Consider the following 14,152-nt stretch of genomic DNA (forward strand, 5'->3'; position numbering starts at 1 on the left):
TAATTGTCACTGTTGATGGACCCAAATTTGGGTGATTTATTCATATCGGGATAAAGCTTGGGTGAAACTAAGTGGAGGTTCGAATTGACTGATGTTAAAGAATCAGCGGATGAGTTGTGATTAGGGCTGAAACACCATTCAAACCTATAGCTAGCTGGTTCTCCCCGAAATGTATTGAGGCGCAGCAATTAATTGAACATCTAGGAGTAAAGCACTGTTTTAGTGATTGAATCGATGAATTGGAAAAATTGGATTGAAACAATTGAGGATGTAATATGAAGTACATTATATACACAAGGTTGAAAAATATTATAAAAATCAGTGATTCACAATCACAATCATGGATGAAGGATTCCTCGATAAGTTAAAAGAATTAAGAAATAATCAAAACATATTAATAAATTAGTTTTTTGTGAAAAAGAGATCCACACGTTTTTCATTTTCCAAAGTGGGGCTTTGCCTGACTTTTGGGTTTTCCACATTGACTGATGGAATTTTGAAGCCGTGGCGGAACTAGAAATTTAAATAAAAGAATTTAAAAGATGCATGTCGATGAATTCAACGACTTATATACACAAAAAAAAAAAAAAAAAAATCATCTTTGTCCTATTTACATAATACAATTTTTTCAAGAAAATTGTGTTGGGTCCATATACTTCTGACGTGTTCAAGATTTGAAGCTTTTTATGTAGGTTTCGACTTTTGGTAAACGTGTTGTATACGAGCATGTTAATTTGCCCAAACACTTATGAAACGAAAAATAATACAGTTGAGTTTATAATCAAATATTTATAATAATTAGTGAGTTTCTTAATAGATATATTGGATCTGAGAAAAAACTATTGGTTCTCATGATCCCATATGTTGTACTCTAGGTTCGTCTCGCCGATATGCAGGGGCGGACCTATAGCTAAATTTTTGGTGCTCTAGCACCCGTTAAGTTTGACGCAGATTAGGTATGATTATATAAAATGTATTAAATTTGATATAAAATTTGGAAAATCACCCGGTAAACCAAGAAGATGGGTGGGTGCTTTAGTTTTCAGGTTAAATCTTAAAATTTTGGACGTCAATAGGTGTGTTCGAATTTTTCGAACACTAACGACTCCTAAATACTGGATCCGTCACTGCCGATATGGCCCCCCATGCTGACGTGACATTAGCCAACTTGCAGTAGGTAGTGCTCAGTCAAATGTGAAGTGGGAATGTAAGTAAGACTATGGAAGAGTTTCCCATTTATTATACCATCTGAAATTGTTTTCCATTTGTGATCATTTCAAGCTCAGAAATGCATGGTAAGGTTGTATACAATAAACTCTTGTCATTCGGCCCTTTCTCGGAGCGTATAGCGGGAGTTTTAATGTACAGGACGGCCTGTTTTTTTCTGGTCATTTTAAACTAATCTCAGTTGTTGTCTAAGCTAAGAGTAACAGAGAACTATGGCTTATGCTGCTGTGGCTTCTCTTATGTCAACTCTAGGATTGCTAATGCAATCCAATTCGTGTTTAGTTCTTCCGGGGGAAGAACCAACTAAATCTCTTCACGAGAAAGTGGAAGAACAGATTCAATCCCTTCGCGAAAAACTTTGTTTACTACAAGAGTGTCTAGAGAATTTGGAAAAGAATATCAATGATCGTAAGGCAGTTGAACGCTATGAAGGCAAGATTAAAGTTGCAGCACATGATGCAGAAGAAAGAATTGAGTTGGCACTGGGAGAAATTTATGATGCTGAAACTGAAAAGAATTGGAGAAAAGCTTATAAGAAGCTTTGCAAGAGGTTGCAACAAGCATCTAAGTCAATTGATTCCAAGAGCAGAAAATTGAGAGAAATTACGAAGAGTAGTGGTTTGAAGACAATGAGTTTGTTAGTCCAAAGTTTTGATTTGCCTGAACATTCTCCGCAGCTTGACAACAACAGCGACATGGTCGGACATGTAAATGAGTTGGAGGATATGAAGAGTAAAATCACGGATATCTCATCCAATGAAACAGAAGTTGTGGCAATCGTAGGTATGGAGGCATCGGTAAAACAACCTTTGCTAGAAGAATTTATGATGATCCAATGATAAAATCACATTTTGATATTGTAGCATGGGCTACTATGTCGAAGGAATACTGTGTTAGAAGAATGTTGTGGCAACTTCTTCATTGTATTCCATCATCCAAGGATGTAATCCGCGAGGAAATGGATGACGGTGATCTAGCTGGAAAATTGAAACAGAAGTTGTGGAAGCGGAGGTACCTAGTTGTCATCGATGATATATGGACCGCCAAGGCTTGGTATGATATAAGTCAATGGTTTCCGGATTGCAGAGGAAGTCATGTCCTACTTACAACAAGCTGCGCGAATGTGGTCGGTTATGTTGCTCCCGGTAAGCCTCCTCATCACATGTCTTTTCTAATTGCAAAGCAAAGTTGGGAACTATTGCAATCGAAAGTACATATCTCCTCGGAATTATTTGAAGTTGGAAAGAGAATTGCAGATAATTGTCACGGCTTGCCTTTGACAGTTATCATAGTAGCCGGGCTTCTGTCTAAATGCAACAACGCACTAGATGAATCGGAGCAAGTGGCACAAGCTGTAAAATCAGCGATATTTAATGATCCTCATCGACAATGTGAAAAGGTCCTTACTTTAAGTTACTACTATCTACCTCAACGCCTAAAAGCTTGCTTTTTATATTTTAGAACCTTCCCCGAAGATGAAGAGGTTAACGTGAATAGATTAATCAGCCTATGGGTTGCAGAGGGATTTTTAAAGGAGCCGGAAGATAATAAAAGTTTGGAGGACGTAGCTGAAGAATGTTAACAAGAACTTATAGATAGAAGTTTGGTTCTCTTAGGCCAACGGAGTTTTTGGGGGGAGGTGGTGCTTGGGACAAGCTCAAGGTGAGAAGGAGAACCCCCTACCTGTTATAAGCCGAGCCCCACATGTCTGTCTAACGATTATGCGATTATTTAGTGGTTTTCATCAGCTAAAATCTCATGATTGCTATGATCAAAAGAAAAGAGAGAGAGAAATATTAGAGTTCAAGAATTTCAAAATGATTTAGAGTATTGGATTTAAGAAAGTTAAACTCTCATCGTGTTCAGACCTCAGTACTATTCGATTTGGTGCATCTAAGGTATCTACATTTGTCCATTAGAAGTCACGAACATCTCCCTCTCCCTCGTTTCAAATTTCAAAAACTGCAAGTTTTGATTGTTGAAATAGAAAACTCTGGGAGCGTAATGATACCTATCGTTATTTGGACTATGCCACAGTTAAGGATTGTTCATTTTATGAAGACAGGATGGCGATGTCTGCCGAATATACCCAGCGGTGAAGGTAAGCATGCAATAGTGGAACACCTACGCACCATAACTGGAGTTGGTCCATCATGGTGTAAAAAAGAAATCTTTGCACTAACGCCTAACTTGACGAAATTGGAAGTTGTATTAGATCGCATTGCTGATGACTCCGATTATTTTTTTTCTTCTTCTGATGACTGGGATTACTTGTGGCCCAACAATCCCGCACATGATGCCTTTTTCGAAAATCTGAGGGCTTTCCCCCCAACACTTAGAAGGCTGACATTATGCGGTTTGAGTCTTAATTGGGCGGCTATGGACATTGTAGGCATGTTGCCTAACCTCGAAGCACTCGAATTGAAAGATAACGCATGTGGGAATTCTTCTGGGACTAGGTGGAAACCGAGTAGAGGAGTGTTTTCTCGATTAAAGTTCTTGTCACTATGTAATATGGGATTTTTCACTGAGTGGAAAGCTGCCGATGATCATTTTCCTGTTCTGGAGAGACTTTTTATATCTCATTGCATATGGCTAGAAGAGATTCCGCAAGAATTTACAAATATTCCAGCACTGCAAGTGATCGAGTTACGTGAGTGTAGTGTTCACCTGACCAAATCAGCAAAGCAGATTCAACAAGAGCAAGAAGACACCTTCGGATGCCAAGTGACTAGTGTTCGTGAATCCAATTGTGACTACGGTAAAATCATCCATATTTCATGCTTCGACATATATATATATAGCTTATTACCACCCTTGTACCTGTGTTTTTGGATTCTCACCGCATAAAGGCCCATGTAAAGGGGCAAGTGCTCCCTATCAAGATCTTTTTAAATTCCCAGGAGTCGAACCCAAAACTTTTGGTTTAGGGTAGAAGGGTCTTATTGATCCTACCGTGACTCTTGGTGGTAGATGCGCGATGCGCAACATTGTACTAGTCGATATTGGATTTGAAGAAGTTTACTACTTGATTTTATTAAAACTTGGATTTATGATTACCCCAATATATGAATGAAGATTGTAGGTTTCTGTAATTTGATGGTTGAGAGGCTAATCATGTTTCTTCTTCTTCTTTTTTTTCAGTGATTTGCAACCAGTCTGTCAGACTTCTGAGGGGAGATTCTTGAATGAAGAATGTAGTTAAATGTTATTGGATTTTGTCTGGTGTTTGGTATTCGTTTTGGGGTCGCTTATACTCAAGCAGGAATTAGCTGATGTCAATCTTAAGAACTCCTGTAAAGTTAAGGAGTCTTGGAGTAATGGGTAAAGTTGTTGCCATGCGACCAGGAGTTCACGGGTTCAAGCTTTGGAAACAGCCTCTGACAGAAATGCAAGGTAAGGCTACGTACAATACACCATTGTGGTGAGGGCCTTCCCCCGATCCTGTGCATAGTGGGAGTTTTAGTGCACTGGGCTGTCCCTTTTAATCTTAAGAACTCCTGTGAATATAATGTCCTTCTCGCTTATCCTCCCATACTACTAGTTGTAGTATTACTCTTGCAGTTCTTGTTATTCTGTTCCTGTTACTATCGTATCACTTTCTTGTAGTTACTTTTCCTCTTTTCAGTATGCTCCGTTGTATACTTCCATTAGTATTTTCTCTTGGCTTCTTCACTTTCATTCTTTTTTTTTCCTGCTTTGCAACTCTTTTACTTGAGGGCCTATCTAAAACAGTCTCTTTACCTCTCAAGATAGGGTAAGATTTATTTATACTCTATCCTCCCCAAACGCCACTTGCGGGATTACGTTTATATTAGCTCCCACTAGTTTGGAGAGAGCGGCCCTAATTGTCGACTCCTAGTATGGTGCATGATTTGATGGTTGTACTCCTCCCCGTACCAAGTAGTTAATCAGATTTACGCTCCTCCCATTTGACACAAAAAATTTCTGGTGTATCTTTTCTGCTGGTTGGAAGTACTCAGTAATGTTTAGTTGCTTCGCGATACAACATCCATGACTTCTCCATTCAAGCTTCCATAACCAATAATCACCATGACCGTCAGCTTCCAAATTTGGCCAAATAGTGTGAAAGAGATTCTCTAAATTTCGGTTGTTATTCATCTTCGCAAAGCATAACAAGTTACAATCAGTATACTGTTATCAACCCTACGACAACAATAACAATTCAGTGTAATCCCACAAGTGAAGTCTGGAGAGAGTAGCGTAACAAAACCAGTTATGCACTTTCTTGTCTGACAAAACGTTGGAGGCCGCTGCAAAACATACTGCATAATTTGATATTGTTCACTGATAGCTCTGAGAAGAACACAAAGTTAAAATTACTATCAAGATGACTACTTATGGTTAGTTAGTTAGTGAGTTGTTAGATTATGGAGTTCGAAAGCATGAAATTTAATAGTTCGGTTCTGATAGAGTAGAGACAGGCCGAAGAAGTATTGGGGAGAGGTGATTAGACAGGACACGATGCAATTTCATGTTATGTTATGAGTATTTAGAGAAGAAGGTGGGGAATCAAATCCTCACCAACACGATCTGTTATGTTTGTAACAGATCCAATCATTCTCAACAGATGTCTTTTCAAACACCGAGTGGTTTCCTCGATGGACAACATGTCGTTGCTTGCACAATATTTTTGCTCAACTTCTCATCCATGTTACAAGGTGGGGCATCGAACCCTCACCAACAAGATGAACGTTCGGATAGCCAACCAACTGAGTTATTAAGATTTTCCTCCTCTTCCATGTTTTACTCAACGATTGCCAAGATATTTTGACTATATTTTTTGTATTTAGAAGTTAGAACCATTAGTTGATTGCTTTCTTTGTTTTGAGATGAAAACAGAATATGTAGAGTGGTATTAATTTCTTTTAGCAATGTTTTGAGAGTCGTAAAAAGAGAATCCCTAAAGTTTCCGGTAAGGGCAGGACCACAAGGATCTATTGTACGTAGTCTTACCTTGCATTTCTGTCAGAGGCTCTTTCTACGGCTATTGAGAGATTAATGTGAAAATTCTTGGTTGGATGAATTGAAGACATTCAAACTAAAATGAATAAAATTTTGTCATATATATTTCCAATCGCGACCAACAACAATCAAACATTAGTCTCAAACAAATAGGAGTCGACTAAATGAATCCTCGTTGACAACCATTTTTTCTAAAACTAGTGTTTTGGTACATAGTTTAATATTGAAGCAATTTTTCGTTACTAACAACCAGTTAAGTATATACATGAGCTAAGAAGAAAAAAACACAAGATAATCACTTTGACAAATTTTTCTCATAATAATTTTATATCTGAACCACCAGGTGTTTATGTTTCTTGTCTGAACTATCACCAACTGTTTATCAAATGTGTTTATGTTTCTTGTCTGAACTATCACCAACTGTTTATCAAAATACACTCTGAAACTGACTAGATCAAGCATTTGAATGCAATTGCCAAAAGGCGCGTGACAACTTATTTACCCGTAAGATATTGTCCACATTGCAGCTGATTACTCATTAATTTCGAGGCATGTTTTGATAAATAGTTCATGATAGTACGTACAAATAGGAAACATAAGCACCTGACATATAGTAATTCAGGTAGAGAACTCGTAAAAAAATGATACTAATTCAGATGTATTTTTACCATTATCTCTAAAAGATACTACATGTAATTACAAAATCATAACAAGTATATGCTACAAATGATGAAAATCAAAGAAGAAAAACAAATTCAATTGAGGGTAGTCCCATCATTATGATGGCCTCTATAAACATAATTGTGATGGTTCATAGCTCCTGCTGCATACACTGGAATTACACCTGCAGTACCAATGCTAGGTGACCTTCCCGAACCCCCACCGCATGATGCTCGTCCTCCTGAGGAGCTGCCGTGGGCACTACCGTGCCCACTGGTCGCACCACCTCCACATTTGTCGATCGTCACAACTTCATCATCTACATGCACTACAAGAAAAACAAGAATTACCTATAAAATATTTGCTAATCTATCGTTAAATAGACTATAGTAGACATTTCTTTTTTTATATATACATAATCGGTCGATAAAAATACAAAAAAAGCAGTTCGATGCACTAAAGCTTCCGTTATGCGCAGGGCTTAAGGATGGGCTCCACCACGAGTGTATTGTACGCAGTCTTACCTTGCACTTCTGTCAGAGATTGTTTCCAAGGCTTGAACCTGTGACCTCCTGGTCACATGACAACAACTTTACTAGTTACTCCAAGGTTCCCCTTCAACGGTTGATAAAAATGCATCTAAAGTATTACTACACCCCGAAACCTGGTCTCGGAACGTCACACGGTGCTCAAGACTACGAGTAGCTTTAAGCTAACCTCGTCTGCCTGTTACTAAGCCTGAATCTCATAATAAAAGAAAATATAGACGTAAAAGTCATACTGAATGCGGAAACTATCTGAAATAACTGAGAATAATGTTTGAAATATCAATACTGAATAATCTGAATCAAATCTAGTAGTCGGACAAACCTCTACTACTACCAACTAGAGAGTCACTGGGACAAACCCCCAGCTAACTCGAACTTTCTGAAAAGAATATTGAATCATATAGAACTACAAAGATACAAAATATGAATAAACAAGTCCCCGAACTATGAGGACTCTCCAACTGTTGGATGTAGATGGAGATACTCGAACTACTCATGCTACTGATACTGAGCACCTGAACCTACATTATGAGACAATGTAGCACATAGACGTATATGTGAATCAGTACTTTTGGAATGTACTGAGCATATGGGGTGAAATGCATAAGTAAAACATCATCTCATCATCATAATTTGTAAAATAATGCATGCTAAATGTAAATGACTCACATAAGCTAGAATATCTGAAATCATGAATAACAAATCATACTTGTAAATTTAGTGAGTCATAATATTTAGTTCTAAAAGCTGTACTTGTATTTTTCCTTTAAATCATTCTGTCTTAGTATAAAAGGGACTCACTCTTAAATCTGAAAGCTGAAATCTGTAGCTAATATCTTTCTGTAAAGCATAATCTGAATAAAGTTGTGAGCCTTTATACTTAGTTTTCTAAAAGCTTTTCTGTTGATCTTTTCTGTTAGGAAAAAATACTCAAAAGTTGCTTATTTACTTTTACTAGTAGGGAGGTTCTCTTAAAAACTATTCGTCAAGGAAGGTTCTCTTAACCGACATAAACCATGTGAGCTAACATGGAGTCCAACGTCTCGTCCTCCCAAGGAAGAAACCTCATGTTGGGGAAAGGTGTCATACTCTTGAAAAGGAGTATAACCTGAGCTAAGTGATTACATCTGTAACTGTCATCCATATATAAATGGGAATAATCTGAATCTGTACCTACGTTGGCTACGTAGTTCTGTGCCACAATCCAACTTTTCAGGTCATGATGGCGCCTAACATAACCCACCAGTAGGCAAGCCAACCTGTAGTCCAGAACGGCTAGTAATGGACTACTCAATAACATAAGGAAAAGAATGCGGAATATATGAGATAAAGATCAATACATAGATGAATCCCAAAACCTGGTGGTATCAGTACAAGAGCTTCTAAACATAATAAGAGTACGAAAGTGATATATCAAGGAGAAATACACTGATTCAACTTACCTCTAAATACAACTTAAAGGCTAGTCTAATACATAGGAGAGAGATAAGTAATACTCTGAACGTCAGGAGCTCACTCTAAGTCTCTGAATCAGGGCTACTCCACAGGATGCATACATCAACGGCGATAACTCGTACTATGATCTGCAGGCTGCGGAGGTGTAGTATGAGTAGGAGTTTGCAAAAATCGAACCGACCTGTAAACCGAATCGATAAAAATGTTATTGGGTTATTGGGTTAACGATTTTTTATTGATTTTATAAAAAAATATATTGGGTAAACGGTTCGGTTTTGGTTTTAGCTTATTGGGATATCGGTTAAACCGATAACCCAATAAAGATACACTATATTATTGTTTTATCCCTATTTATGTTATATATATAAATATCTCTCTCTCTCTCTCTCTATATATATATATATATTTATGTAGATAGATATTTGTATGTATATATATTATATGCACTACTTATTCACAATTCAGTGATTTACAAAGTATTAACCTATTCAGGGCAACAAAGGCACAATATAAAGCTCGGCTATTATCGTATTGAAAAGTTTGAAGCATTTATAGCTTCCAACAATTAGGATTTAATTTTTTTTCTAACTAACATTCAGTTCAAGTTTGAAGATTTTTGTAAACTAAAATGCATTGCGTAGGATTTTGGCAGTATTTAAGATTTCATTTTTTTTTATGTTAGTTGTTATTATTTCTATTTTATAAGTATTTTCTTATTGATTAAACCGAAAACCGAATCGTTAAGGACCAAAAATCGATAAATCAAAACCAATAAGAAAATATCTTATTGGTTGGTTATTGGTTTTACAAATTTAAAAACTGATAAACCGAACCAATAACACAAAAAACCGAACCTAACCTACCAATGCACACCCCTAAGTATGAGTACCAAACGAATGGTACTCAGTAGGCAACTGCCAACTGAGCTCCTAAGATAAAGTAAATATATACAACATATAAAAAGAATGGAAACTAAAACCAAGAGTCCATAAATCATGTAATAAGTCAATGAGAATAACAAGGGATAACTATCCTATTCATGTCCAAGAGTCTAACATAATAAGACTAAGGAATTATCAAGGTGAACTATCTTATTCCAGCTACATTCAATATATGCCAAAGCTATACCGTATATCCCAAGTCAATATACAAATAAAGAGCGAAAGAAAGATATATTGTAATATACAAGGCGAAGGAACGACTATACAATATGAACAACGAAGAAAGGGATATCCGATAGTACCATGATTCATATAGCTAGATATATATATATATATATATATATATATATATATATATATATATATAATATATAAACACAGGAGGTCATCTCAAACATAACCTAGATCGTCATGTTCTCATTTTAAGACCTTATTATAATACTATCAGGATTCAATACCAACATACTCAGGATTTCTAATCCATATGGCTAGACATAGAATAATCGTGCATAGTAATATAATCATAAGATAGAAAAAGGTCGAAGACATACCTCAATCCCAATACAGGATCCATGACTAATCTGTCATAGGCTAGCCATAATAACGATCATAACAATGATAATAACAATATCAATAACATCATAAATAACTGGCTACTCTAGAAAATCAAATACATAGCCGAGCCTATGCGTACCCCCACCACCCCAGACTCAAAACGTTCAATCAACATATAACAACACAGGGCATATTTTTCACCCATATCTATACAACCATCCCATACCAGCTGATAGACATAGGTGCATACTGGTGATAGGCGATGCACATGCAAGAATGAATGCAAAGTATACCATCAATATCACAACTCATAATAACTGTCCTCAACAGGATCATCATCATCATAATCAACCTCCGGCCATGCCGGGAATCAATATCATCTCAATAGTATCCTTCGGACTCGAACCGGGTATCAATATCATCATAATATCCTCCGACCTTGCCGAAAATCAGTATCATCTCAATAGTATCCTCCGAACTCGAAATGGGTATCAATAACATCATAATATCCTTCGTCCTTGTCGGGAATCAATATCATCTCAATAGTATCCTCCGGACTCGAATCGAGTATCAATATCATCATAATATCCTCCGGCCTTGCTGGGAATCAATATCATCTCAATAGTATCCTCCGGACTCGAACCGGGTATCAATATCATTATAATATCCTCCGGCCTTGCCGAGTATCAGTATGTCATCATACTATCCTCCGGCCTTGCCGGGTACCAATGTATCATCATAACTCTCGACACATAAATATAGGCATATAATAGGTGCACAGACGCAAGCCGATATACTCATAACCATAAAGATGTCTATCTTATCAATACATCCCAACTACTCGTTATTAGCTAACCAACACTTATTATTATTAAACCGCTAGTTCACTAGTCATCACATAACCTCTAGTTATTAGCCTAAACACTATCCTTCACATAATCCTTGTTTACGGGATAACAACTAACCACTATTAATTTAATAGTCAACATCTAACATCTAGTCTAGGTTCATCATTAGACCAAAACCGTCATTTATCCACCATTTATTATTATCAACTATTCATCCTATTTTTGTTAATCATTACTGGACAACACATTACTACTTGTCGCCTAACCATCTTTTATTAAATGACATCATTTATTAATTGACCATCGTTCGCTACCATGTTCTAACTAAGCAAGATTCATTAACTAATACATTAGCTTCCTAGCCATCAAGTGCAATATTCAGCTAATAGATAACTAGTTACCACATAGCTTAACCGTCTAACAAGAAGAACAACCATAAGATCACATTTCAGCTATAATCATATCATTTATAATGGTAAATAATCATGAACGTACCAAGCCTATGCATGCTATCACCAATATTCAGTCAGTGGAATAATAAACATCATATTGTATCTTCCTCCGTCCCATACCAGAGAGATGTGTATGCAAACATATACATATTTATATTCATACAATCACATCATTCACAACTATAAACACTTCTTGGATATTAAATCAGTAATATAACATGGACCTTGGCCCATTAATTTTTTTGGAATAATAACAACATCATAATCATGGCATTAGGCCCATATACATTTCCAAAACTCATATCAATAATCGTATGTATAAGTCGTAGCATACATCTAATCATCTCACTTATAGAAGGCATCTCACATATAGGAGGCATAATAAATAAATATGTTATCATCTCTCATAATAGAGACATCTCATTTCTAGGAGGCATAATATAGATATACATGTAATTGTCTATAGGATATCATATATCAATAGGTCATACGTCAAGACAACTAGGAATATCGCTTCTCTAGGCCAATTTACATATCCAAAAGGACCATCATCTCTATAGGTCCAATAATTATGACTAAAGTAAATAGAAACTCTATAGGCCAAATATCAAGTCTAAGAGGAAATGGCATCTCTATAAGCCAAAATCAAGTCTAAGAGGAAATAGCATCTCTATGGGCCACATAATGTATCTAGGAGGAATATCTCTAAATGCCCAATATCACTTCCATAAGTAGTATCATAACCATAACTAAATAGCCACAATCTTGAAACATCAATACAAGTTACCAAGTTATGGAGCAACCTTATTCTAAGGTTTACTAGCCTCATCTATGTCTAACATCCGCAACTAAGTCCACAAGACTTAACATAAGCTTAGGCCTAAGTGGGTCGAACGATCCGACTTTTAATTCATAATTTCCATAATTAGACATACTATGCCCAAACTAGGTTAAGGTATCTAGTTCATCTTCTAGATATCAAGCAAGCCATATTAAAGCCTAAGATAGTAACTTCGACTAGAAACAAAGGTACTCAAGTCAACTCTACCAAACTTACGGTTCTAAAACTATCACACTAGCCCAAAAGGCTAAATATACAAATCATGCATCAAATGCTAAAACCATATTCCAAGCATAGCATTATATCATATCCATGCTACAAATTTACCCAAACTAGGGAGAAGGCAATAGAATTATACAAGGGTATTAAGTAATTCAACCTACGGGTCAAAACCCCATATAATCCCCAAACTTATATGTATAATCAATACTAAGTCATTCTATCCAATATCAATCTTAACATTCACATTCACACGCAATATTTATCATACATCATCCATGAAAAAGAGTAGACAGAAGCCTACCTCAAGGCTAAACCGCAAAATCATACTTCAAGAACCACATGCTCGTCTTCACTTCACAATCCCCAAAATGCCATCACACTATCAAAAATATAATCTACTCATCAATATGAGTCTAACGATACCCATATTACACTATTGTGCTTCGGGTCCAAAAATGACATCAAAAACCCTAAGTGGGTCCCACATATGAAAATTGCATTTTTGAGGCCAACCCAATTCTCATACATCACCAAGGAATCATAAATCTCAATAAATTGGTGAAAATAAATCAAATTTAGGGCTAAGTCAAGCCCTAAGCTAAATTGGGATTTTGGGTCAATAACTAAGAAATTCACAAATAAAGTGATAAAATCTTACCTTAATCCAGATGATAATCATGATAAAAGATGTTTACCAAGCTCCCTAGACACCCACAAGACTCAATTTTGAGTTATCATACCCATTTAGGGGTCGTTTGGTAGAGTGTATTGAAATGTTAATGCATGCATTAGTTTAATCTGTATTAGTAATACCTTGTTTGGTATACCGTTTTACCCTATGTATAACTAATGCAAGAATTAGTTATACACTCTATTGTGTATTGAGGTGTGTATTACTAATACCTCAAAATCTATGGCATTAGTAATGCAATAGATCTAATGCATGCATTAACATGCTTAAAGACCCTATTACCCCTCAAAAAAAAATTTGCATCCTTTCCAACATATATATTGAGAGTATTATGTAAAAAAAAATTTCTTTTTTAGAAATTATGTAATTAATGTTTTTTTTAATACATCGAACCAAACACTGCATAAGAAAAATACAAGCATAACTAATGCAAGCATTACTAATACACCATATTTTGCATTAATCTTATACACTGTACCAGACGACCCCTTAGGGTTTTAGACTCTCAAAAATGAGTCAAAAATGGTGAAAAACGTGGCCATAGGGTGCTTAAATACCCATACCAGCTTTGGAGATCCGCAGTCGCTGTCTGGGCCATTAGCAAAGTCAAAAACTTATTTTTGACCCTCGAAACTCATTTGGAAACCAAAATATATGATCCAATACTGAAATTTGAGTGTAAATCACATTTCAAATTCATTAGAATCATCAAAAATTTCATCCGAG

General features: G+C 36.2%; 1 protein-coding gene across 2 annotated transcripts; it reads left to right on the forward strand.

The window, feature by feature from the left end:
- The first annotated feature begins 481 nt into the window (after positions 1-481).
- LOC107848726 (putative late blight resistance protein homolog R1B-13) lies at positions 482-6,062 on the forward strand. Of its 2 annotated transcripts, none has more exons than XM_047399843.1 (2): positions 482-3,988; positions 4,372-6,062. In XM_047399843.1, the coding sequence occupies exons 1-2, from the start codon at positions 3,232-3,234 to the stop codon at positions 4,413-4,415; spliced, it is 801 nt and encodes a 266-aa protein (XP_047255799.1). In that variant the 5' UTR covers positions 482-3,231; the 3' UTR covers positions 4,416-6,062. The 2 variants fall into 2 exon arrangements, with proteins under 2 accessions (XP_047255799.1, XP_016548977.2); XM_016693491.2 differs by having other exon boundaries at positions 4,372-6,061.
- The last annotated feature ends 8,090 nt before the right edge of the window (positions 6,063-14,152 follow it).

This window comes from Capsicum annuum, chromosome 11, assembly GCF_002878395.1.
Source record: "Capsicum annuum cultivar UCD-10X-F1 chromosome 11, UCD10Xv1.1, whole genome shotgun sequence".
NCBI classification, from domain to species: Eukaryota; Viridiplantae; Streptophyta; class Magnoliopsida; order Solanales; family Solanaceae; genus Capsicum; species Capsicum annuum.